Raw genomic sequence first — 27,467 nt, forward strand, 5'->3', positions numbered from 1 at the left:
AGCATACGTTTTTTTAATTTTTTAAATATTCCTGTGTTGTGCGTTTATCATGAATTTTCTATCATATTAATGGCAGTTTGTATAAACAAACTTTCCATAAGGAAATACTTGTCTTTTTCTATAATTTCTATAATTAATTAATTTTCTATAATTAATTATATTTTCTATAATTAATTTTCTATAATTCTATATTTTCTAAAATTTGCTCAAAATTTCACGCGTATCCGGCGTATCTTATTGCGTCAATTTAAGGAAAGAGCGCAATGTCGGACGATGACAGATCATGAAAAAGATGCCTCATCCTTCCAGAGGGAAATTTGAATGCAAACAATAACAATCGCGAATGTGATCGAATATGTATAATGCGATAAATAATATTTGTCACTATAGTTTGTAACTATACGTAGAATTTCATATGCGAAGCGAAGAGCGGTCGGCGAAGTACATAACCTAAGACACGTGCCGTACGTGTGTACATATGTCGGGGAGAGTACGGTGATTTTTAGAAATTTTACACACCTAGAAGGATCACTTTTCGTATCTTGTTTCATTACTCAAGGTTTGTCCACGACTGTTGACAGTACAGACTTATAAATTATTCATTATTGTCACGTTTTTTATGTTATCTTTCACTGCTGAGATTTTGTACATGTAATAATGAATTCGGGGTAAATTTTCCAATCAGTTTTCTATACCGCTAAAATAACGCAATATGTTGCCATATGGTAACAGGCGTTAACACATACCTAAAAAGGTTAAATTAATAATATTGCCACATTTGACAATAATTAAAAAATATGTATGCAGCAATTTATTGCACAATTTGGCAAGATGATTATTAGATTTAAGAATATCGTGTTTGAAATTCCAATAAGTTTTATTATTTCTTTCCTTATTTATCTATGTTTTTATGTATGATTCTTAATTTTTGATATATTTGTACAAGATGACTTAAGAAAAGGAAAAGAATTTATAAGCATATAGTACTAGCAAAGATGGGGACGTCTTTAATTATTTTCTATATATTACTATACATAAGATATTATCTTGTAATCACAATTTCTTTGTTTCAGTGTAATTAAGATGAGAAAAGGAAAAGCACAAGAAAAACCGACAAAGATAAAAGGCAAACTTGTATCTGCCAATTCTGCTAAGACAAATACAAGACCACGATTGTCATTGAATTTTATGATTTCTCTTGTCTTTATTGCCATTGCGGTTTGGTTTGGCTTCAAAGGATATTTAGAGACAAGAGTAAATACGCCGTATGATGGAAAAAAAGTATGTAGTATTACATAATATTTTTATATATTTTAATCTTATAATATGCATAACACACATAATTGTTTGTGAAAATAATAAAAAGAAATTTTATCTTTTTTGTATTTTATACAGGGAGGATCAGACTTTTTAATTAATTTTATTCACTTTGATTATATGCTTCAATTAATTAATTCCAATATTATTTGAAATTAGCTAGTAGCGCTCAGTTTGGATGCTCCGGACAGATATTGGGGGACCTACAGACCTGGTGTATATTTTGGTTTGAAGACGAGAGATTCGCAGTCTCTGGTAACTGGTTTGATGTGGTATTTTCCACGGATGCTACGCTATGATGGGAGCGGATTTAGGCACTGGTGCGAACAGGGTGACAAACTGGACAGGTACTGTGATCAGGACCGCCTTGATTTTAGTCGGATAGAGACTTGATTGATGTAGCTAATCGAAATTTAAATGTCAGATATGCATGGCTGGAGCATGACGGACGAACGTTTGGTGTTCAGGAAATAGTAGATAATTCTGTAAGTATAAGAACAACGTTCGTCAAGAGGCCCGGCGGGTACGAGGGCGGTGACTGGACCGCGAGGATTGCAGTATCGCCAGCGAAGGAACACAAGGGAGAGGAGATATCGCTGTTATTTTATACCGCTATCGAGGAGGGCACAAAGGGTTGGATAAAGGCCAATCTGGGAGATTACAGCCGCCTGACGGGGACAGAGGGGAACACGCAGGGGCTGGGATCCTTCGTTGTGAACCTCAACCTGATAAACGGCACGGTAGAGGAGCACTCCTTCTTAGCAACAGCAGCTCCTGGTCTACACGTGCTGAAGGAAACGGTTCTACAAAATCTCCGAGTCGCGACTCAGAAGGGATCCGCGGAGAAGCGGGTCGTATTGGCCGGCGAACAGTTGCCATTGTCGCCCGAGGGTAACAAGAAGGATCCGAACTTCATTGTTTCCCAGGTGACGGGAAGAGCTCCGTTCGAGCTCGAGGTCAGCTACGAATCTGGTAGCTTCAGCAACAGAATAGACAAATTGACTGGCAAGAACTACGACGAGGCTCTCGAGAAGCAGAGGCTGCTGTTCTCCGAGAGGTTTGAGAGCGTCTTCAAGCTGAAGTCCAAGGGATACACCGACGACGAAGTGGCGTTCGCGAAGATGGCATTCTCGAATCTCATCGGTTCGGTGGGTTACTTCTACGGAAGTTCGCAGGTGCAGAGTTCGTACACCGAGAGTCCCGTGCCTTACTGGAAAGCGCCTTTGTACACTGCCGTGCCCAGTAGAAGCTTCTTCCCCCGTGGTTTTCTCTGGGACGAGGGTTTTCACGGTCTGCTGATCGCCGCCTGGGACATGGAGATAGAACTGGACATCATGAGCCATTGGTTCGATCTCATGAATGTCGAAGGCTGGATCCCAAGGGAGATGATTCTGGGACAGGAGGCTCTGGCCAAGGTTCCTGAAGAGTTTGTCACTCAGATCAACACAAATGCCAATCCGCCTACGTTCTTCTTGACCCTGGACTTCATGCTGCAGCATAAAGAGCAGGAATTGCTCAGACATCATCTGCCGCTGCTTGACAGACTGTACCCGCGGCTGCAGGCGTGGTTCTCGTGGTTCAACGTCACGCAAGTCGGCGATCTACCTGGCACGTACCGATGGCGAGGCAGAGACGGAACGACCAGCAGGGAGCTAAATCCTAAGACCCTCACGTCCGGGTTGGATGATTACCCTAGGGCTTCTCATCCAAGCGTCGCCGAGCGTCACGTCGATCTGCGTTGCTGGATCGCGTACGCCGCTCGCGTCTTGGCCAGGATCACCGAGACGCTGAGTTATTCCAGCACCAAGTACCACGAGACATTCCAGTATCTGTCTGACAACAATTTATTGAATAAGTTGCACTGGTCACCGAACACACAGTGGTATTCCGACTACGGTTTGCACACCGATAGAGTGGTTCTGCGAAAACCCGCGCCACCGCCGCCTCACAAGCAGCAGCAGCAGCGATCTCAGCCGCCGTCCGTGGAGCTGGTCCGCGTCGTGCTGGAGGATCCATCTTTGAGGTTCGTCGACACGACCTTTGGATACGTATCGCTGTTCCCATTCATCCTGCAGATCGTCGAGCCCGACTCGCCGCAATTGGGGAAGATACTGCAGGACCTACGCGATCCCGATCTTCTATGGACCAAACAAGGATTGCGCTCTCTCGCGAAAACCTCGCCGATTTACATGAAGTACAATACGGAGCACGACGCGCCCTACTGGCGTGGTCCCGTCTGGATAAATCTGAATTACCTAACGGTACGGGCTGCTCATTACTATTCCAACATAGACGGGCCGTATCGCCAGAACGCGAGGAAGATCTATGAGGAGCTACGAAAGAATCTGATACAGAACATCATCAAGCAGTACAGGAAAACTGGATACTTGTGGGAGAATTATGACAGCGCGGAGGGCCAGGGCAAAGGCAGCCACCCATTCACCGGCTGGACCTCTTTGGTTGTATTACTTATGGCAGAAATATATTAAATACATACATATATATATATATATATATATATATATATATATATATGTTCAACCTTATCGATAGGGACTATTTTACACCAAGAATGAAATCAAAGGATGCTATAAAAGTGTTCATTAAGTGGATGTGGTATGCGGAACTATTGATAGCAATATGCATTTATACAAAGATAATAATTATACAATTATGCTATTTCATTATAATTGTACTGTCACTATTATTATCATTATTATTATTATTGTTATTCTTTTACGTTATATTATCTTTTGTATTATATTGTTTCTTTTTCGTAATATTTTAACAGGAATTTGCTGCCGCCTATGTTCGAAGAAAAATATTGATAAAGTATACGTAAGAGTATGGCTGCGTGTATTTAGATTATAATTGAGGAGATGATGTCTGTATCATTGATATTCTTGATAAATTGCATATATTCATTAGATAAATCTTTTCTAATATAAACATTGGTTGTGATTCTTCTTTAGATATTATAAGATTATATTTTAATAACGTAAAATTTCTCTTCTCACGATATTGTAATATTTTCTATTTGGCTATTGAAAGTGTGTGACATGTTTTATTTCTACATAACTTTGGTTTTTCACTTGTAAATTATTGTAATTTGAATTAAAACAGGAGAGAGAAATGAGAGAATATAATTATCAAAGGAAAGAAAACTACTTCAAATCTTGGCTGTGAGATTTACTGAGGGATGATTGGTACTTTACAATCTAAGCTGTCTTGCAGAAAGCACAATGTATTATCACTATCATTGCATCGCTTGAATTATAATAAAAAAGACACTTATTTTTATGTGTATAATATCCTTGTTAATCATTTTTAATTAATTTTTAATTTAAAAAAACATGAATATTCATACATTAATTGATAAGAAAATTTGACATAATTGATCTGAAAATTTTAATATCATGTTTAATTCCATGTTTTAATTTATGCGATCACAAAATGCACATTTCGAGCACACTGCGCACTCAAAGAGAGAGATCAACCAATCACGCCTTTGACCGAAAGACTGCAACAACATGGCATCCTCAAATCAGGTATCCGATTGGTCGATTTCTCAATGCGAGGTGCATTATGAGGCTAAGTTCACTTTCCTCCCTTTGTTCCCTTCGTTGGCACTACTGCTCGCGACGTATATATCGAGAAGCGATTCTCGTTTCGCGGGGTCGCCGATGACTCCGAGACTCCCTTCAGACGCCTCGCTCGAATATAGGTGTGTGACGGTGGGGTTACGGTCTCGAGTTGTCGATTGAAAGTTGATCAAGAGTTGCCTGAACGTTTTTATTTCGCATTATGGAGCCGTACGATGTAATCATCAATCAGCCAGTGGTTATTGACAACGTAAGTGCCTGTCGCCGAGTCGTTCTCACGTTCGTATTACTGAAAAAGGAAAGTGCGATGCGTCAAACTTCGCCGAACAATGTCGGTCGCCCAATATCGACGGCAATGTCGTAATTATTGCTTAAAGCGATGCGACGTTCAACATTCTCCCGCATTTGTTGTTTCCCCGTTGACGTTTTAACTTACGTTTACGTGCGAGATCGTTATCGATTTCCCGTCGACGATGATCTCAACGAAGACACCCAAATTTTCTTCGGTCTAGGATCGATAATGTTACACGCTACTGCTTTCGTTCTGTTCAGGGATCCGGCGTGATCAAGGCAGGTTTCGCGGGTGACCAGATACCGAAATGCAGATTTCCGAATTAGTAAGTAACTAGGAAGAGCACGATCTTAATTAACATTTAAGATGACGCACCTTGTTTTTGGAGGTTACTGACAGGTGGCAAGTTACTTTGACGTATCGAGTGATTTGTGTCGAGACAAAATTGAGAGACAGCTTCGAATTTGCTGTTCTTCCATGAGAGACATTATTTTTCGAAAAATGTATTATATCTGTGGTCCCTACAAAAACTGTAACTGTACTAATTGAAATTTGATATTACTTTGTCTTCCATAAATTGTTATTTGTGATTACACATTGCAAATTGTCGATATTATTGGTCAATGTAAAGCTTGATGTGTTATTTCTGTTTAGCATCGGAAGGCCGAAACATGTTCGTGTTATGGCTGGTGCTTTAGAGGGAGATCTCTTTGTGGGTCCAATAGCAGAGGAACATCGTGGCCTTTTATCTCTTCGATATCCAATGGAACATGGTGTGGTTACAGACTGGAACGACATGGAACGTATTTGGTCTTACGTCTACAGCAAAGACCAGTTGGCTACATTCAGCGAGGAGCATCCAGTCTTACTTACTGAAGCACCCTTAAACCCCAGGAAGAATCGTGAGAAGGCGGCTGAAATATTTTTCGAGACATTTAATGTTCCAGCTTTGTTCGTTTCTATGCAAGCTGTACTTAGCTTGTAAGTAATCCTTCACGATCAATACGAATAAATTATCATTTTCAGTCTTTAATAATGGAAAAAGTTACATTTTTGGTACTTAATGCAGATACGCGACAGGGAGAACTACTGGAGTAGTTCTAGACGCTGGCGATGGTGTTACACACGCTGTACCAATCTACGAAGGTTTTGCTATGCCTCACAGTATAATGCGAGTTGATATAGCAGGACGCGACGTTACGAGACACCTTAGGCTACTTTTACGCAAGGAAGGCATCAATTTTAAGACCACGGCGGAATTTGAAATTGTCAGAATAATCAAGGAGCGAGCGTGTTATCTCGCTAGCAATCCCCAGAAAGAAGAAACGATAGAGACGGAGAAGTTCCAATATGTATTACCTGACGGCAGTCATCTGGAGGTAATGAAATAGCTCAAAGTTTTATAAATATTTCTAATTAATGCAATATTGTATTTTATATTATTTTATTTTGCTTTTATTTAATATTTTAGTGCCTTGCATTTATATTAGGAACGTAAAATATCTCAAAACACATTTCGCTAATCTAGATTATCTAAATCTAGATTGGTCCAGCGCGATTTAGAGCTCCCGAAGTACTATTTAGACCGGACCTGATAGGTGAGGAGTGCGAAGGCCTTCACGAAGTTTTAACGTACTCCATTCAGAAGTCCGATTTGGATCTAAGAAAAGTTCTGTTCCAAAACATTGTCCTGTCAGGTGGATCAACGTTATTCCGCGTGAGTAGAAATCTATATTCTCGCAATGAAAAAGAACTTCTAACGATATACAATAGAATAAGACAACGTTACGTTCATTGCTTAGGGTTTCGGTGATAGACTATTGTCGGAGATTCGAAGGATGTCACCAAAGGACATTAAAATAAGGGTAAGGAAAAAAACCTAGATTATTGAAAATCTTTAAAGTATCTTAAAATATTCAAAGTAAAATAAGGAGCGAGATATAAAATGGTAATTTCATAATTTTAATCGATTACTTGTATCTCTGCCGCAACAGATATCCGCGCCTCAGGAACGATTATACAGCACTTGGATCGGTGGTTCCATTTTGGCGTCTTTAGACACTTTCAAAAAGATGTGGGTCAGTAAACGAGAATTTGACGAAGACGGTATACGGGCTATTCATCGTAAAACATTTTGAACTCGATTTAGAGAAGCTTTCGCGAATGTTATATCGAATAATTTTATTATTATAATACAAATGATGGCACATTTGGTACGATAACGTGAAATGTATCGCAAACATATTCTTTTATTATTTTCAGTAGTAACTCGTATAATTTCGATGATTGTTTCAAGGGATCATCACTTAGGCATTTCTAATCGTATTTGTAGGATACTCGATGACATACAGAAGCACTTTCGATTTTTGCTTATTAATCGATTAATCGAGTAACTTTGTTTTTATAGGTACATTTACACGTTGATTTCGATACAATTATTTAGATGCGTTAAAGACTACAATACGGCAAAACAGAACTTAGTATACATACACGCGCGCGCACCAGGATCCCTTAGAAATCTTTTTGGACTAAACAGAATATCGATATCGGTTGTAAAATCGTTTCAAATTGTCTCGGTCTTAGAACTTATTTATTTATTTGTATATTTATGCCGTGCTCAGTCCTCATTATGTGTATTACAGTGGAGCACAATTTTCATTTTTAGTGAGAAAGGGTGCTCTATTTCACCTGTTCAATATAAAGAAAAGAATGATGTAATTTCCATGTGCAACAACATTTATGCAAAGCATTGTAAATATGTACGCTTTCGTAAAATAAATCTATATAGTCTTTACAAGTGCATGTAGTTTAAAAAAACAATATGTGGATTTTTACAATTACATTGTAACGTAACGTCGAGATTTGTAGCTTTACATTAAGCTGTTGATTCCAATATACTTTGTATCACGTAAGCCACTGTTTTGTTTTTTAAGTGTATTAAAAACTGAAGGAACGTAGTCTTGATATTTTTTATTTGCGCAGTGTGTTTTAGCTGTGATAAGAGTAGTTTATAGGAAAAAGATAACTACTCGAGTAATTATCAAAAAGGTTTTGTTTGTCGACACTCTTTTGTCATTAAATAATGGAACCAAAAAATATATTTTAGATCAATAAGTGCAGCAGTTTCATTGTACGTTATCTGATGTGATTGTATGTCGTGTCAAAGTGCACTATTCAGAAAAGGAGTATCATAAATCTTAAAAGAGAATTGTTGACAATTATTATTATTATACATTAACATCGTGCGGGAAGAATACTCAAGATGTAAAGTTAGCATGAAGTAATGTTTTATTTAAAACAACAATTTGCAAGGGCATCCATATTAAGACTAGCATAACGAATGTTTATATTGCTTCTAATTATTTAACAAATGTATTTTTGTTTAAATAAACGATTGTATGACGCAGATTAATTTCCTAATTGCTAAGGTAAAAACGCACACGCTATTTACGATTGTAATTCTAATGTATGATATACTTTGTAGATTAAAAAAAATGCAACACGTTTTGTACATACTTAATAGTCACAAATTATGAAAGGAAATTATAGCAATCTTTGAATTTCTTTGTATAAAATAATCGTGTATCATATTTTTTGAATTTCTTCATACATCACTATATAGTTTTTAATTTTTTATATTTTCTAGAAATTATTTTAATAAATTCTGTAGAATTTTGCAGACATCGAGATGCTGATTATGGATATTATAATTATAATGGGATACCGTCTGTAATATTTAAACATAAAATGAAAAAGACGAGATTCTCGGTTTACAACTTTCCGCGAGGGGTCTCCGTAACTTCCTTGACAACCCTTAACCTCATTCATCAGATCGCAGGCAACGTTGTGTTGTAGCCTGAAAATCTCGTAAAAATTCACGTTAGTACACGTGACATTGATCATAAAAAAAGCACAAGACTTTAAAATGGGTTTAAGTCCGATCACGAAACAAAGGATAGCTATTGTACTGGACGCGAGCAAATTTGTATTTCAATGGGGCTTTATTCCCGCAGTCCTCTTTTTAGGTTAGATATTGATTTATATATTAGATATTGATACATTTTTGTATTTTTCATACGCAAAATATATTAAAAGTGGAATATTTTAATTTGTAGGATACAGGAAAGGTGCGGATCCAGGCATGCCCGAGTTAACTATCATGAAGTAAGTAGTTGTATAAAGATTTTTCATACTTTTAAGAACCAGAAATATTTTTTGGAGATGACAGATTTGTTGTATTATTTTTCAGCTTATTGTGGCAATAAGCTTTTCGCCTAGCACTTCCATTCCAAAAAGAAAAATTATATCTGATATTGCTGTTACATAAGTATTTATTTAAAATTACTACATGATGATGCAGTTATCTGAATAATGAATTGTACATTAGGGAATAAATGTTATGTCATTACATGAAATCTTAATAAATGTGTCCACATTTACAGTGTAATATATATATATATATATATATATATATATATATATATATTTATCCTTTGAATTGTACTTATATGTACAATTGTGATAGCAATAAACAAGTACAATGAAAAGAAAAGTCGATGTTGATCGATCAGATGTTGAAAAACATCACAATGAATGCAATCAATGTAAACGATTTATAACAGCAAAATTGAAAATTGTTATCACGATCGTATATTAATCATTAATAGATAATACAATATTAAACTGAGCTAATGGTAGTGTTAAGTAGAATATCTCTGCGAGTCTATAATTAAATTGTAATATACAGCATCTGTGTAATGCAAATATATAATTTTGAGATGTTTATTATTAAGGCGATGCTGGAGTGACCAGGGAATTATATATTTACTTTACAGAATCAAGGAGAATAAACCGTTCTCTTTTATTTACAGAAGACGCATTTCCTTTCCATGTTAGGTAGACATCTGGGCGTTCCGATTTCACGCCAGGGTGCTCTCTCTCTCTTTTTATCTCATTCGTGTATGTACTCCAACATAGCGGGTGCACCTGGGTAAGCAATCTAAACGCACCCCTGTGGCTCGGCATCTGCTCGTTTGCATCTCCGAGTCTCATTTCTGAACGCAGCAATTATATTGTAACTTTGTTGAAATTTAATTGTTTTGCGGATCTCTCCGCTCCACGTTCCGCCGGCGTGGGTATCTTCGATAGTACGGGTCTCGACACCGGCGTAGGTTGTTGCTTTCCAACAAGCAAAGAATATATCTGTAACTAGAAATAACACGTAATATAAGGTCTGTTCTTTTCAGCTGCACTGCTGAACTGGTGCAATAAGTTAGAGTGAGAAAAAATATACTTGTCTCACTTTGACGTATTGCACTAGTTCAGCAGTGCAGCTGAAAAGAACAGACCTATGGTCTCGAGCTAGTGCAGCGTGCAGTTCAATATGGCAGCGTACATGTATAAACAAATAGCGTGTAAATAGCGGCACAATTCATACCTCAAACGTATCATAACTTCAAATTAAATCATTTAATATATATTTTTCTTTTTAGCTTCTCTTAACTTAATATTTAAAAGCATTGTAGTCATATAAAAAAAGGTACATAGATATGGAGAAAAGAGATGATGATCATATTGCATATATTAAAAAGGATTTAGCTGGAAATATTTTAGTTGATATATAAATGGAAATGTTATTTGTGAGTCAAACGGTATTAAAATTATCTATCTAAATATGTCAATAAGTATTATTTATGTAAATATTAATAGCTATTTAATAAGTAAATTTTAATTTATAATACTTATTTGATAAGATTTTTGAAGTTGGTTAACTTGGAATGAGTTTATATTTTAAATATTGAATTTTTCTCTGTTAATTAATTTATTAATTATTTCGGATTACTTTCTATTATTGTTGGTTTTATGCGTATTTTTTTACTTGCACAATCTCGAAATTTTCTCAACTGATATCTAACTTATTTTTGTATACTTGTACCAGAGGATTCTCACTCCGGTTTAATAAATAAATAAATAAAAGATATTGGCCGGTATTCATAGTCGAATCTTATATTTAAGACCGTCTTAAGGGGATGCTGGAGCTGCTAGTGAACTTCTTCGCGATGGTGCTACCATTTGCACAAATATTTGCTTTTTATAAAAATTTGGCAAGTTGTACGCACAAAATTGCACCCAAGCAGTCTCGGAATAAAATAAAGGAATATAATGAAGCTTTTAAAAGTGCCTTTAGAAGCGTAATAAAAAAGAAATTCCTAATCTGCTTTACAGAATCAAGCAGATTCGAAGAGAACGGTTTATTCTCCTTGATTCTGTGAAGGAGAAAAAACCGTTCTCTTTTATTACGCTTCTAAAATCACTTCGAAAAGCTTCATTATATTCCTTTATTTTGTCCCGAGTGTGGATGAGTGCAATTTTGTGCGTACAACTTGCCAAATTTTTATATTAAGCATTTTTTTGTGCAAATGGCAGCACCATCGCGAAGAAATTCCAGCCAATGAAATGATCCATACAGCATCTTCAGATAAGACTTAAGACGGTCTTAAATATAAGATTCGACTATGAATACCGGCCAATATCTTTTATTTATTTATTGAACCGGAGTGAGAATCCTCTGGTACAAGTATACAAAAATAAGATATCAGTTAAGAAAATCTCGAGATTGTGCAAGTAAAAAAATACGCATAAAACCAACAATAATAGAAAGTAATCCGAAATAATTAATAAATGAATTAACAGAGAAAAATTAGAGATTTGATTTGATTTGAGATTTGTTTTGATATTTATGTACTGCGCCATGTTGATTTCTGCACTGTGGCGTTCTTTCCCTTCCTATCTGTATTCCTGCACTATTCTGCACCTATGAAAACTTTCGCTATCCTCGCCAGTCTAGTTCAGAACTAGTGCAGTACCAGTGCAGCTGAAAAGAACAAACCTATAAGGTGATCCTGACTAGTAAAACAGTGTTGCCATTTGCACAAAAATGACAGCTAAAATGCTTTTTATAAAAATTTCGCAATTTGTACGCACAAAATTGAGGCAGTCTACACTCGGAATAAAATAAAGGAATATAATGAAGCTTTTCAAAGTGACTTTAGAAGCGTAATAAAAAAGAAATGTGTTCTCCTGTATTCTGTAAAGGAGAACACACCTTTCTTTTTTATTACGCTTCTAAAGCAGAGAGAAGCCTGAGAGCGGTCACGCTCGCGTTTTAACTGTAACGCCTCAAACGTGGATATATGCGTTCCACTTGACGCTCCCAACGCTCGCGGCGTCATTCTATCTTTATTCAATATTCAGTGAGCAATAAAGACAGAATCACTTCAATCACTTCAACGCGAGCGTGACCGCTCTCAGGCTTCTCTCTGTCTAAAGTCACTTTGAAAAGCTTCATTATATTCCTTTATTTTATTCCGAGTGTAGACTGCCTCAATTTGGTGCGTACAAATTGCGAAATTTTTATAAAAAGTATTTTATTGTGCAAATGGCAGCACCATTGCGAAGAAATTCCCTAGTCACTCCAGCATCCCCTTAAGCGGGGTCTACAATAAGAATTTAAGGCGTAAGATTTAAGAAATTGACCAATCAAAGTAGATCATTTTCTTTATATTCGAATGATTATGATTGGTCAATTTCTTAAATCTTACGCCTTAAATTCTTATTGTAGACCCCGTTTTCAGGACATTAAAATGTTATATTTCATATATATATATATATATATATATATATATATACAGGGTGTCCCGGGTTTTAACCGACAAACTGCGGGAGCATATTCTACTAGTGGAAATAAGAAAAAATTCTTATATCGAGTTTGCTTAGAAATGCTTTATTACAAAGTTATAAACCAATATTGAAAAGAAATATGAGATAAGTAACAACGGAACATAGTGTAGAATTTGGAAGGTCGAAGATGTTTATGTTACGTGTATTCACATGTATTCATGTTCACTATGCTGAAACGATTCAGTATAATTGTTACTTTCACAACAGTAGCTGTTAGATTTCAATCGTCGTGTGAACTAGTAATTACTATCAGAATGCCAAAGGTGTTTTCAAATGAGGAATACACTGATATTCATTTCGTGTATGGGCTCATAATAATCCACATACTACCAGACAAAGAAACTTTCAACACGAATTTCGATGTAATGTTTGGATGGGTATGCTTCATGACCGGCTTATTGGTCCGTTCTTTTTACCTGACCGATTGAACGGAGAATCTTTTCGAAGATTCCTATCAAACGATTTACCAATTTTGATGGAAAATGTGCCACTGCAGTTTCGCTAAAACAGCTGGATACAGTTAGACGGTTGTCCATCGCACTATGCTAGACAAGTTAGAAACTGATTAGATGAACATTATGCTTATAGGTGGATTGGTCGAGGAGGACCGGTTTTCTGGCCTCCAAGATCGCCCGATTTAACGCCTCTTGATTTTTATTTATGGGGAACTTTAAAAAATAAAGTTTACAGTACAGAAGTAATCTCGCTTGAAGATTTAAAGCGACGAATTACTAATTCAGTTACTGAGATGCAACAAAATTTTCAGGAATGTCGTACTGTAACAAATTCTGTACTACGTCGATGTCTAGCTTGTATCGATGTGCAAGGACAACATTTTGAAATGCGTCACTAAATCATTGCGTAGATAATTTTTCTTTTTGTGAAAAAATCCGTTGTTACTTATCTCATATTTCTTTTTAATATTGGTTTATAACTTTGTAATAAAGCATTTCTAAGCAAACTCGATATAAGAATTTTTTCTTATTTCCACTAGTAGAATATGCTCCCGCAGTTTGTCGGTTAAAACCCGGGACACCCTGTATATAAAGTGCTAACTGCAAACCTGCGTCTTTTCACTGCGTAAACCTCATACAATAATAAAAATTGTATATACATTTATATGTAATTTAATATGTTAGAAATATGTAACACGTAATGTTTGTTACAGATGTGTTTCTGATAAATTTGATATTGGTATAGCTACAGCGTGGCGAAGTGTTCAAAAAGTAGTGAATGCTTTATATAAGAAAGTAGCAACATTTATACGATGGCCAACTTTGGGAGAATCTGTGCAAAGTATGGAAACAATTCAACGAAATTATGGTTTTCCTGGTACAATCAGTGCAATAGATGGAACTCACATAAAAATTATTAGCCCAAAAGATAACAGTGATTCCTACATAAATAGAAAAGGATTTCACTCCATTCAATTACAAGTAAAAGAATTGGTGAATACCGACCATAGATTGTGAGATTGTATTAAAATTTAACTAATTAGAATAAAGAGAGGCAATTTGAGTTACATTTGTCAACTGTGAAATTCATCCTCATTATTTAAATTTAAATCTAAGTTTAATTGTAATCTGTAGTCTAATAATTGATGTGACGATTGGTAAACAAATAATCTCTATTCTTAACAGGTTGTTTGTAATGAACGGCTACAATTTATGCATTGCTATACGGGGCAAGTAGGTTCCGTACACGACATGCGTGTTTTCTGGCTATCAAATTTCGAAATGATGTGTACCGATAATAATTTTCCAAATGATAGTCATATATTGGGTGATGCAGTCTATCGTCTCACAAAATATGTCATGGTGCCATTCAAAGATAACGGTCATCTGTCTGAATGTCAAATAATTTTCAACACACGTCTCTCGTCCGCTCGAATGATGGTTGAACGTTCTATAGGGCTTTTGAAAGGTCGTTTCCGAAGTATTTTAGATACACTTCCAATGTATAGAACAGATTTGATACCTAAATATATAATTGCTTGTTGTATTTTGCATAACATATGTTTGCAGTCTCTTGCGGTGCTCTTCTGATATCTCAGACTCTTTTCTATCTCGGATCAGGGAGTTGATACGTGAGGAGTTTTACTCCTTCCGGGACGAAATTGTGAGCTTGTTTCGTGCTGATGTGGAGAGGATTGACTCGGAGCTGCAGTTGCTATCGGGCAGGCTGAAGGTTGTGGAGGAGAGAGTTGCTGCTGTTCCTGATCTCTTGTTGGAAGTCAAGAGGACATTATCCACGAGGTACTTGAGAGAGAGCGTAGATCCTCGAATTTAATTATTTATAGTCCCGAGGAGCCTGACCATCGCATTGCTCCAAACAAATTCCGCCCGCACTCACTCGGTTGTAATCAACAAATCCGGATGTTTGTACTGCAATCCGCTCATTACATCGCTGCATGCTCGGACTTCGCCGCCAAATCCCTCGATGAGCGACATGAATTCATTGTAAAGAAGAATCTCTGTTTTAATTGCTTAGGAATCCATCGCTTGAGTGAGTGTCGCTGTGTAAAACGGTGTAGACTCTGTAAAAGTCAACATCACATGTTGCTTCATCGAGAAACTGCGTCTTCGTCGGTAACTCCCGTTGCCTCAACATCGTCGCACACTTCACCTTCTAATGACACCTCTTCGGTTGCAGGAACACCTGAAAAACCTATAGCCCTCTCTCACGTGGCTGCCACCGTCGATTGCTCCGATTCGCCGACTATCTTGGCCACTGCGAAAGTTCGCATTCTCGTCACGGGTGGAAACAGTCTGGTAGTACGAGCTCTGCTGGATCAGGGCTCAGAGGTCTCTCTCATTCGAGAATCGTTGGTGCAACTACTTCGTCTTCCTCGTCATCGTTCTCTCATGCACATCTCCGGCGTCGGTTCTCGGGACGTGGGAGCCACTCGCGGAGTTGTGTCTCTTCGACTCCAATCGTGCGTCGAACCATCCGATAAGTTCATTCTCCAGGCGTATATTCTGCCTCAGTTTACCAGAAAAATTCCGTCGGAACCGATCACATCTTCGTGGGAACATCTCCAAGGTTTGCCATTCGCGGACCCGGACTTCGCCATTCCCGGTCCCATTAACCTCCTTCTTGGAGCAAATATCTATGGCCTTCTCTTAAAATCCGCCATCCGCAAAGGGCCGCTAAATGCTCCCGTGGCTCAAGAGACCTCTCTCGGTTGGATAGTCTCCAGGCCGACCTCGCAACAATCTCGACGATCGGGGCAGGTGATGACCGTTTCCATTTCATCGTCATCCGACGTAAACTTGGACGAGGCGCTACAACGCTTCTGGGAACAAGAAGAGGTTCCCGCATTACCATGCGCACGTCTCACCGCTGAGGAGCTAGAATGCGTGAATCATTTTCGCTCAACGCACTCCCGCGACAGTACGAGGAGATACATCGTCCATCTGCCGTTTCGATCGGGGTGTGGAGAACTGGGCTCCTCACGATCCGCCGCACTTCGACTGCTAGAACGCATGCAACATCAGATCCGGCGAGATGCTACCTTTGGTCAACTCTACGTCGACTTCATGAAGGAATACGAGGCGTTGGAGCACATGACGCTCAGCTCTAACTCGTCATCAACGGGCGCGAATTTTCTACCGCATCATGGAGTTTTGCGGCAAAATATCTCAACGACTAAACTCCGAGTAGTCTTCAATGGATCGGCACGCACTTCGTCTGGACTCTCGCTCAATGACTGCCTTCACGTTGGGCCTAAATTACATCAAGACATTGTCGCTGTTCTGCTTCGTTGGCGGGTTCACACATTCGTCTTCGCTGCCGATATTGAGAAGATGTTTCGGCAGATTCTTCTCCACGCGGACGATCGATACTTCCAGAAAATCTTGTGGAGTGCTTCTGGAACCCCTCTGGAGTATTTCTTGGGTACGCTGACTTACGGACTCGTCAGTTCACCCTATCAATCCATTCAGACACTGCTGCAGCTCGCCGACAACGAGGAGCATCGCTTTCCCCTGGCCGCAAACGTTTTACGGTCTGACTTCTATGTGGACGATGTGCTTTCGGGTGATGACACTCCTCAGCTCGCATACGAAAAGGCGCTCCAGTTAACGAATCTCCTCAAGGCGGGCGGCTTCAAACTACAGAAATGGTCCACCAATGAAAGCTCGATCCTGGAGGACATCGTCGTACCAGCACCGTCCAACTCATCCACCCGAGAGTTTGATGCGGAGACTCGCATGTTGGGACTGACATGGCATCCGTCGTCTGACACATTCCACTTTAGGGTCAGTCAATCTGATTCTTCGGTCACGCCCACAAAACGAATCGTTTTTTCTCGAGTATCGCAGCTGTTTGATCCGCTCGGCTGGCTCTCTCCAGTCACCATCCTCGGCAAAATTTTTATTCAAAGCCTGTGGAAAGCTCAAGTCGGTTGGGACGAGCCGCTTTCTCCTTCCTTGTCTCAGCAGTGGAATTTTCCGGAGAGCTATGTAATGTTCAAGCCTACGCGATTCCTCGCTGGTTGCACACTCGTTCAAATTCTCAAGCTCTCGAACTTCATGGTTTCTCGGATGCTTCTCAGAATGCTCTCGGCGCAGTCAGTTTCCTGCGCACCTTTTCCGACATTGACGACGTAAAAGTCACGCTAGTTGCGGCCAAAAGTAAAGTCGCTCCTCTGAGGAAACAAACAATCCCTCGTTTGGAATTATCCGCTGCGGTCTTACTCGTTCGGCTTCTGGCACGGATTAGAAGCATACTTAATTATTATCATGTTCCAGCGCACCTCTGGGTGGACTCCAGTGTATGTCTCGTCTGGATTCGAGGACGTCCCTCTCAATGGCAAGAATTCGTCGCGAATCGAGTTGCAGTCATTCAAGAGTTGGTGCCGGACGCTCAATGGCACCACATCATCGGCACTGAGAACCCGGCCGACTGTGCATCTCGAGGACTTTTGCCGCGCCTTCTTGCTCACCAGCAACTTTGGTGGCACGGACCTCTCTGGCTTATCCAACCATCCGTACAGTGGCCAGACCAAACACCTCCAATTGATGACAACGTAAATCTTGAAGCTCGACGTTCTCTTACAGTTTGCACTAACACGGTTAAGTCCGCTGCTACTTGTTGGGATCTTCTCGATCGGTACTCCTGACTCGATCGGCTTCTGCGAATCACGGCGTGGATAAAACGAGTCATTTCCGCGCTCAGACGCAATCCGCATCGACCTACATCAGCGACTCTAACGCCGGAGGAAATACAAGAAGCACGCCTTTTCTGGATACAAATAACGCAGAAAGTTTATTTCGAGGAGATGGTCCTGGTGTCTCGCGGTGAGTTTCTTCCTCGCACCCACCCCCTCATTAAACTCGCTCCTTTTCTATTGGGTTGTTCGGAAAGTAATTTCGTTTTTCACAAAGCGATGTCGTTAGTCGCGTTCCTCGATACTTAACCTTACTCTAAGCGGCAAATTCGTTTTATATTTTGACAACTGACATTTCAGACGTCATTTAGTATCTTATTGTGTTGCGATCTGTCAAGTAATTGTTTTTTGGCATCACATCAAACATGGAAAATCAAAGTGAGCATTTTCGTAATATTTTTCTTTTTTACTACTGAAAGGGTAAAAATGCAGTGCAAGCGAGAAAAAAATTGTGTACCGTGTATGGAGAAGATGTATTGAGTGAACGTCAGTATCAGAATTGGTTTTCGAAATTTCGCACTGGAAATTTCGATTTGAAAGATGCACCACGTTCAGGTCGGCCAATTAAAGCTAATGACGAGAAAATAAAGGCTCTGGTGGATGCAAACCATCGCATAACAACACGCGAAATTGCTGAAAAGTTAAATTTATCGAATTCGACCGTTTACGATTATTTGAAACGCCTTGGATTCGTTTCAAAGCTCGATATTTGGGTTCCACACAATTTAAAGGAAATTGACTTGATTCGACGCATTACCATCTGCGATTCATTGTTGAAACGTGAAGAAAATGAACCATTTTTGAAGCGAATCATAACTGGAGATGAAAAATGGATTGTTTACAACAATGTTAAGCGAAAACGATCATGGTCCAGGCAAGATGAACCTGCTCAATCGACATCCAAGGCAGATATTCATCAAAAGAAGATCATGCTTTCTGTATGGTGGGATTGGAAGGGAATCGTATTTTTCGAGCTACTACCAAGCAACCAGACGATTGATTCGAAAGTGTATTGTCGTCAGCTGGATGAATTGGATGCTGCCATCAAGCAGAAGCGACCAGAATTGGCGAATAGGAAAGGTGTCGTATTCCATCACGACAATGCCAGACCACACACAAGTTTGGTCACTCGCCAGAAGCTTTTACAGCTTGGATGGGATGTGCTACCACACCCACCATACTCTCCTGATCTGGCACCATCCGATTACCATTTGTTCCGGTCTCTACAAAATTCTTTGAACAATGTAAACTTCGATTCAAATGAAGGCGTCAAAAATCACTTGCTTCAATTTTTTGTCAATAAGGAGAAGGACTTCTATGAGCGTGGAATCTTAAAGTTGCCAGAAAGATGGCGAAAGGTAGTGGAACAAAATGGCCAATACATCACTGAATAAAATTTTTTCTAAATATGAAAAAACCGCCTTTCATTTTTCCTTGAAAAAACGAAATAACTTTCCGAACAACCCAATAGATGCAGAAGGCGTGTTGCGTGTAGGTGGGCGACTAAAAAATTCTCTCCTCGATTCGGATGCTAAGCATCCCGTTCTTCTACCACGAGACTGTTCGCTCACACGTCTCTTGATCGCCGACGCTCATCTTCGTACTCTCCATGGCGAAGTTCAACTCATGCTCGCCTTGCTGAGACGGCGATTCTGGATTCTCGGAGGTCGTGCACCAATCAGCTCATTCGTCCGGCGATGCGTGCGATGTGCTCGCTACCGTGCTATTGCGGCTCTGTTCTACGCTAACCAGCGATTGCGGAACGAATCTGGTCGGGGCAGATGCAGAGCTGCGTCGGTTGTTCCATTCATCCTCCCAGGAAGGTGCAGAAATCGCCGCTCTCTTAGCGAATGACGGGACCACTTGGAAGTTCCATCCTCCGGGCGCTCCACACTTTGGCGGCAAATGGGAGGCCGCCGTCAAATCGACAAAGTTCCACTTGCGACGTATCATTGGCGACGCCGTTCTTACGTATGAAGAATTTAATACTGTACTAATTCAAATTGAATCTATTTTTAATTCTAGACCGCTATGTGCGTTATCCGAGGATCTCGAAGCTTTAACTCCGGCACATTTTCTCTTCGGTGGGCCTTTAAATGTATTACCGGAGCCTGCATTGCATGATGTACCACCCTCCCGACTTTCGAGATGGCAATTACTTCGCTAATTAGTGGACAGATTCTGGCGAAGGTGGTCCACGGAGTATCTACAGCGAATGCAAGCCCGGAACAAATGGCAGCAACCTGAGCAGCGAGTCACGACAGGTTCTGTCGTTCTGATCATCGACGAACGATATCCGCCGGCCAAATGGCCTCTGGCGCGCATCATCGAAACCCATCCCGGTAAAGACGGTCTCGTCCGCGTCGTCACGGTACGCACCGCCGTGTCGACCTTTAAGCAGCCCATCCACAAACTGTGTCCGCTTCCGATTACGGACTGATGTCTCTTTGGGCAATTTTTCATGCGTTCTGTATACACACTCAATACCTTGCGAGCATCGATTCGGGACTTATATCACACTAATCAGCGACGTTCTACGCCCCTGAGGCGGGCGGTAATGTTCAAACTTATTTTATGTATTCGCGTCTATATGATCATGTACTTTTGTTTTTAATCGTGCGTTCAATTATACCGGGAACCAGCGTTCAGATGTTATGTTTTCGCGTGTAGTACGACGGGACAGTCGAATCTCTCGGAAAGCAAACACGTATCACTTTGTACGCCTATCTCTCGAGTCACGGCTTTGTTCGAACGATTTTTGTTATCAAGAATAAACGCTATCTAAGTTCAGATATTCTCCGTACATTTTCTCAATTCATTCTTCACTGCACTTGATCATTCGATCGCCGCTTAACAGATATAAACATTAACAAGTCTAGAAATCATTTTTATTTCGCCAGGAAATTATATTCAAATGCATATATATTAAATCGTGAACTCTGGCTATTGTCTGATGGACGGACGAATTTTTTCATACCTTAACTGCATGCCAACAATTTTTGTTAGATTCGATGCAGAAATTTTTACGTTCTAAGAACTCATTCATCTACTACGCGGGGTGACTTTAAGACATCTTTAAGACGACATAATGTTGTCTGGGAAGTCTAGAAATCATTTTTATATCGCCAGGAAATTATATTCAAATGTATATATGTTAAATCGCGAACTCTGGCTATTGTGCTATATAATAAGCTATACAGGGTGTCCCATAATAATCGCCTAACCTCTCGTATGCCAATAGAGCAGATCGAGATGAACAGAAAAGTCCCATACCATTTTGCGATATTCGCAATAATAATCGAAATATTGAATATTAAAATCAAGCGAATCCAGAGCGCGCGGAGGCGAGTGCCTAGTGTTCCTATAATAAGAGTTTGGACAACGCCTAAGTGATTTCTGATTGGTTCCGCCAATTTAGATACAGTAGCTGGCAAGAAATTAATATTTGGACACCGTAATACTTGACAAATAATTAATCTATTTTAATATATAAAAACTGAGAAACTCAAGGAACTGAGCAGTTATCCATGCTATTTATAAAGCAACCGCGAATAAGCGTTTCTGGTATATTTGATTGAATATGGCGGCCAAATCATGCGGTGTCCAGACTCTTATTATAGGGACACTACGAGTGCCGACTGCCGAGCCGCTCGCGCTATAGCACCGCCCAGTGTATCCAGCATTGGCTGCCAGCGCGCGGCCCGCAGCTAGGGGGGGAGCGCGACGTTGCGCGATTGTGCTTACATCGTCGCCCCCACGTCTCGCCGCACCGCGCCAAGGTTCACGTCAATTGCCGCTACACACTCGCGATTACAATTGCGAGATTATTTTATAAAACAACAAAAATAGCTGAAATTAAAATACAGAATACTTACGAAAGGAAACGATCGAGAATCAATCATACATTTACGATCCTTCAGCAATGTAGAAATCATATGTACGCTAAGAAATAAAATTAGAATTATGGATGCTGAAAATTAGAGAACCTCAAGTAAGAGTATGGACATCGTGGATTCGCACCTGATTGGTGGGATTGAAAATGGCGGATTTGAGGTTTATCAATTAAGGGACTCTACTAAATAAAATACATCTATGTTAGAAAAAGAAATTGCACCTAACATTAATTGTGAAAATAACAATATCTTTATAAAATAAATATTCCTGGTGGAAAAATTTATCATATTTTTTTAAAAAATTGGAACGTTTCTCAGAATAAATCAGAAAATCTAAAAAAATTCGAAAAATCATTACTTTTTATTATGGTTTATAAATTTTCATACATAGAGATACTGAAAATTCTCATCCAGTCATTTCTGAAAAATATTGAGAAAATAATTTTTCAGAATTTTTCAGAAATAACTGGATGAGAATTTTGAGAATATTTCAGCATCTCTAAGTATGAACATTTCTGTAAAATAGTAATAATTTTTGAGAATATTTCTGATTGTCTAAGTTATGAGAAATAAGAATCGTTCTAATTCTAAAAAAATTCTGAGACATCCTGAAAAAATCTGAGAAATTTTTCCACTAAGGATATCCATACTGCTCGTTCTTCTGCATTTGTTGGCAAAGTTGCCATGTAACATCTTCTTTTATCCTTATTTGTACAACCTCGTACACAATACCCAGTCATTTCGCTTACTTTTCTTACACTAATATTTTTAATCGTAAAGTAAGGAAGGTTATATTGTATACTCCTTATAAATAGTGACCATACAAACGCCATTTTCGATCCACGATGTCTATACTCTTACTTGAGGTTCTCTACTGAAAATGAGACACTTATGAAAAAAAATATATAAAGAATCTATTCGTGTGAATTTATAATCAGCTTATAAGCTGTCATTAATTTACTATTCGCAATTACTGTAGAAAGCAATGCAATTGGTTTCTTTTGTTTTTTTTCGTCAGGGTTGTGACAAATGTTCGTACAAAAATAAACTACTTTGAATATACTACTTTGACATGCGTATTCAAATCTTGTACTAACATTCGCAACCGTGATGAAAGAAGCAAAAGAAACCGATAGAAAATGTTTGCATTGCTTTCTACAGTAATTGCGAATAGTAAATTAATGACAGCTTATAAGCTGATTATAAATTCACACGATAGATTTTTTATATATTTTTTTTCATAAGTGTCTCATTTTCAGCATCCATAATTCTAATTTTATTTCTTAGCGAGCGGCTCGGCACTCGCCTCCGCGCGCTCTGGATTCGCTTGATTTTAATATTCAATATTTCGATTATTATTGCGAATATCGTAAAATGGTATGGGACTTTTCTGTTCATCTCGATCTGCTCTATTGGCATACGAGAGGTTAGGCGATTATTATGGGACACCCTGTATAATAAGCTGCAATTATCGATTGTATCGACTATGAACGTACACACAAGGTGTGTCGGAACAAAGGATATCTGCCCAGCAAACATTTTGGTTGTGGGATGTTGCCAAATGAGAAACAAATGTCAGCGGAACTATAATGCCAAAGTCAGAGCCTACTGTGTCTTCAGTTGGTCTCCAATATGAACCAAATCTGACGAACATATTCCACAGTCAAATTGACGACAACATTAGAGCAGATCTGACAATAGAACGGTGAAAATGTTGCATATTGACGGTTAAGTGTGTTAACAGAATTGCAATAACAAAGTATGTTTTCCATTTACGACCTTCCGGCAAACATAATTTGTTGCCACATTTGCAATTGAAGAAAATGTTATAGGGGTGGAGCGTGATAGGGTTGGGCCATCTGACGCACCCACAATAAATATAAAATACGTACGTTTTACTCCGCCAATCATCACCACACGTTCGATTTATAGGCGTGACACGCATTGATGATTCGATGCTCGCCTTATGGTAAAACGATCGCGCCGCAGGCTATTAATTAAACAGCGTTCGTTTAAACGCGGAATGCGAATACAAACCATGAAAGAAACGCAATCGCCGTGTAATTAACATTTTCAGTCGCATTATCATGTCGAGCCGTTATCACGTACGTAACTGTGTCACGAGACGAGAGATGCGGGTAGGTGAGTTGAAAATCCATTCAACTCAGAAAACGTAGAGGCGAATAAATTGTACTTGTGTTTAGCATAAATTTTTAAGATTACTTTTACGACATCCTATAGCTCAATCTCTTTGCTCGCGGTAATAGGTTTTTGCAATTACCGTTTTTTCAGATACGGTGAACGCTAACGTGACGTTATTGGGTAAAGTCACGTTATATTGAGCACAGTTTAGCCTTTCGACCAATAACATTAATTGCAAAAACTTTCTGATATCTTTCTCGGAATGCTAGCTTTAAAAGCATGGCAAGAGATAAGGATAGCAGCATATTATCATTGAATCAATAAAGGAAGAAAATAATTAGAGATGCTGCAGCATTATTAAAAAATTAAATCACTAAAATCAAATAAACAATAAAAATATCGGAAATGCGAGATTCCGCCAATATTTATTGCGCACGGATCGTCGGAGTAGTTATTGATTCAATGATAATTGATTGTAATTGCGTTTTAATAAGGGCATGGAATTTAGTATAATTAATTTAAAAAATCGATGCCCAATTATGCACGATTATAATCAATTATCATTGAATCAATAAAGGAAGAAAATAATCCCAGATAGCCAAACCGGACAGAGCACGTTTTACAATGAGAATATTCTTTCAAGATTATCAAAATATTATTATCGTACCCCATACAGCACAAGATCGTTCTATGATCATTCATAGAATAATATCGGAAAATGTTTAGAATATTCTCATATAATGCGTCAGAGTTACGCAGTATCATATGATACTGTGCAGGAAAATAATTATCTTTCTGGTGGTAGGAAGATGATGCGCTATTATTTCCACACCACCTTGCGGTAGATAGCTTGGTGCGCTTTTTTTATAGTGGTTTCCCCGGTAGGCCTAATCCACTCTAATTATTTAAAATTGTTCGAAGTGCCTTCCTCCTTCGCGTACACAAAGTTCGGCCCTTCGTATAATGTCGCGTGTTGCACGGTGCGCCATATCGGGCGTAATGGTATCGAAGGCCGCAAGAATAGATTCACGTACCTCGTTTTCTCTGCCATTACGCCGCTGCTCAACTAAACTTTTTACATACCCCCAAAGAAAAAATTCTAATACATTTAATACACAGAAACTCTGACGCATTATATGAGAATATTCTAAACATTTTCCGATATTATTCTATGAATGATCATAGAACGATCTTGTGCTGTATGGGGTACGATAATAATATTTTGATAATCTTGAAAGAATATTCTCATTGTAAAACGTGCTCTGTCCGGTTTGGCTATCTGGGATTATTTTCTTCCTTTATTGATTCAATGATAATTGATTATAATCGTGCATAATTGGGCATCGATTTTTTAAATTAATTATACTAAATTCCATGCCCTTATTAAAACGCAATTACAATCAATTATCATTGAATCAATAACTACTCCGACGATCCGTGCGCAATAAATATTGGCGGAATCTCGCATTTCCGATATTTTTATTGTTTATTTGATTTTAGTGATTTAATTTTTTAATAATGCTGCAGCATCTCTAATTATATTTAGATTATACCGCCAGAGCAAAATTAATAAAGACTGGTAGAACAATTTTCTACCAGTAAGTGTATCTATTGCTTATTTTTATTTTTATGTCCGTTTTTTAATTAATTTAATTTTGATGTTTTTAGAAAATGACATATATTTTATAACACACTTGATAAGAACCACGAATGGTGGTCGAAACGTTGTGTGCTTAATTTTTTGAATAAAGATAGCCAGTTTTGGTCGTTGGAAGAAGAAGTCTTTATCTAATTAATTTCTTCCTTTATTGATTCAATGATAATGCGCACGTAGCGGCAGCAAGAGACGGACCGTGGATATTTTGCACGAGACGACTGGTTGAGATAGCCGAGATTTTCGGATTCGTAATAACATGTGGATCGATCGACCCGAGCAGCGTTGACCGACATCGTTAAAATGCTTTCCTTTTTTATTATTGCATACTCGAATTAAATATATGATAAGACATTGTAAAAGACATTGATAAAATATATGTTTTGTTTCTTTATAAATTTTAACTGTTTTGAAATAGCCTGCAGTATTTGTAACCATTTTAGTGTAACATTATTAATCGATTGACGACGCAATACCAACCGTCGGGCCAACATGATAAACGTTGGGCAATCAACATAAATCCAATATAAAACCAATGTTTATATGCCGCTCGGGGAAGTAAGAACAGGCTCAATCGATTCTGTGTACTTGAATTATAATACACGCTCGCTGGTGGCCGGAATGGGTGGATTGTGACCGCCCAGTGACCGCTGGGCTGCGTTCCGATTCCACGCCAGGGTGCTCTCCCTCTCTTTTTATCTCATTCTTGTATCTTTCTCACTCCAACATAACGGGTGCACCTGGGTAAGGAATCGGAACGCAGCCCTGGTTGACGGGATACGGGAGAACGTGCAAAAAAGGCGATAACGACGTTTCTCCCTTTTCGGAGGGATGCGAGCGGATGTGCGCGACCCGTTTCGCTTGTGCGTTTCGTTTTACAGTTAAAATTTCCGGTTCCAAGTCGCGCTTCGAAGCTACCAGCGCGCTTCGCTGTTTGCCTCCAATTTTATTTCCAGAGACAATATACAGTGTACACTGTATTGGATTGTTACATCTACGAGTTAACACAAACGATCGAATAACATTCCGTAACGTTGTATTTGCTTTCGGTTGATGAAGCCGAGAGAAATTTAGATAATTAGACATAATAGATAATCGTGTACTAGGATGCATTTCTTCCTATATTTAATTTTTTTTAAATGAAGCAGAGCAAATGAGAGCAAGTGAAATAAAGCGAGTAATATATATGTTAAATAAGTTCTCAAAAAGTTGCTTTAATTACGTCACTGTAAACTAATGTGTAGGTTTTAATGTCCGCCGCAGTTCGTGATGACATGTAAAAAGCGTTAATCCTTGAAATTTTGAAATGGTATCGTCGACAAATATGACCACGTATATTTCGAAATAACCCAGATAGTACAAACCTATTCTGTGAAGATTCTATAAATATTTATTGAGAATATTAGAATATTCTGAGAATGTACTGATATGATGAAAAGCACATTAAATAAATGTGCAGAGAATAATAAAATGGGACTACTTATAATATGCTGAATAGAGCCATAGAATATTCTTTGAAATATTCTTGTAATATACAAAACAGAGTTTGGGAATATTCACAGGATATTTTATATAGGTGTAATTTATACATGAAAATTTAATTACTTAAAATATTTTAAATATTTGAGATATACCAATTATTTTTCACGTGTCTACT

The 27,467-nt window shown here is 38.6% G+C and overlaps 5 protein-coding genes and 1 long non-coding RNA gene across 8 annotated transcripts; 5 read left to right on the plus strand and 1 right to left on the minus strand.

The window, feature by feature from the left end:
• The first annotated feature begins 1 nt into the window (after nt 1).
• Nucleotides 2-4,626, plus strand: LOC105275198 (mannosyl-oligosaccharide glucosidase GCS1). Of its 2 annotated transcripts, none has more exons than XM_011331886.2 (4): nt 2-668; nt 1,074-1,281; nt 1,477-1,664; nt 1,742-4,626. In XM_011331886.2, the coding sequence occupies exons 1-4, from the start codon at nt 658-660 to the stop codon at nt 3,804-3,806; spliced, it is 2,472 nt and encodes an 823-aa protein (XP_011330188.1). In that variant the 5' UTR covers nt 2-657; the 3' UTR covers nt 3,807-4,626. The 2 variants fall into 2 exon arrangements, with proteins under 2 accessions (XP_011330188.1, XP_011330189.1); XM_011331887.2 differs by having other exon boundaries at nt 2-559.
• A 351-nt stretch (nt 4,627-4,977) lies between these two features.
• On the plus strand, nt 4,978-8,646 carry LOC105275199 (actin-related protein 1). The gene is made up of 7 exons (XM_011331888.3): nt 4,978-5,169; nt 5,472-5,536; nt 5,866-6,192; nt 6,281-6,590; nt 6,755-6,928; nt 7,014-7,076; nt 7,206-8,646. Exons 1-7 carry the CDS (start codon nt 5,122-5,124, stop codon nt 7,347-7,349), a joined length of 1,131 nt encoding a protein of 376 aa, XP_011330190.1. The 5' UTR covers nt 4,978-5,121; the 3' UTR covers nt 7,350-8,646.
• Nucleotides 8,647-8,999: 353 nt separating this feature from the next.
• LOC105275201 (mitochondrial import receptor subunit TOM7 homolog) lies at nt 9,000-9,632 on the plus strand. The gene is made up of 3 exons (XM_011331889.3): nt 9,000-9,236; nt 9,327-9,375; nt 9,461-9,632. The coding sequence occupies exons 1-3, from the start codon at nt 9,137-9,139 to the stop codon at nt 9,474-9,476; spliced, it is 165 nt and encodes a 54-aa protein (XP_011330191.1). The 5' UTR covers nt 9,000-9,136; the 3' UTR covers nt 9,477-9,632.
• Nucleotides 9,633-9,841: 209 nt separating this feature from the next.
• On the minus strand, nt 9,842-10,131 carry LOC109610715. The gene is made up of 2 exons (XR_002192995.2): nt 10,040-10,131; nt 9,842-9,961 (listed from the first exon to the last, which is right to left on the minus strand). It is a non-coding gene; the product is annotated as an uncharacterized LOC109610715 (long non-coding RNA).
• Nucleotides 10,081-14,665, plus strand: LOC105275202 (putative nuclease HARBI1). 2 transcript variants are annotated; one of them, XM_026969914.1, is made up of 3 exons: nt 10,081-10,201; nt 14,120-14,247; nt 14,592-14,665. In XM_026969914.1, the coding sequence occupies exons 1-3, from the start codon at nt 10,101-10,103 to the stop codon at nt 14,600-14,602; spliced, it is 240 nt and encodes a 79-aa protein (XP_026825715.1). In that variant the 5' UTR covers nt 10,081-10,100; the 3' UTR covers nt 14,603-14,665. The 2 variants fall into 2 exon arrangements, with proteins under 2 accessions (XP_026825715.1, XP_011330193.1); XM_011331891.3 differs by lacking the exon at nt 14,592-14,665 and having other exon boundaries at nt 14,120-14,473.
• Nucleotides 14,666-14,843: 178 nt separating this feature from the next.
• LOC109610671 lies at nt 14,844-17,561 on the plus strand. Its single transcript, XM_020030307.2, has 3 exons — nt 14,844-14,908; nt 15,027-15,206; nt 15,485-17,561. Exons 1-3 carry the CDS (start codon nt 14,844-14,846, stop codon nt 17,559-17,561), a joined length of 2,322 nt encoding a protein of 773 aa, XP_019885866.2.
• The last annotated feature ends 9,906 nt before the right edge of the window (nt 17,562-27,467 follow it).

This window comes from Ooceraea biroi, chromosome 5, assembly GCF_003672135.1.
Source record: "Ooceraea biroi isolate clonal line C1 chromosome 5, Obir_v5.4, whole genome shotgun sequence".
Lineage (NCBI taxonomy): Eukaryota > Metazoa > Arthropoda > Insecta > Hymenoptera > Formicidae > Ooceraea > Ooceraea biroi.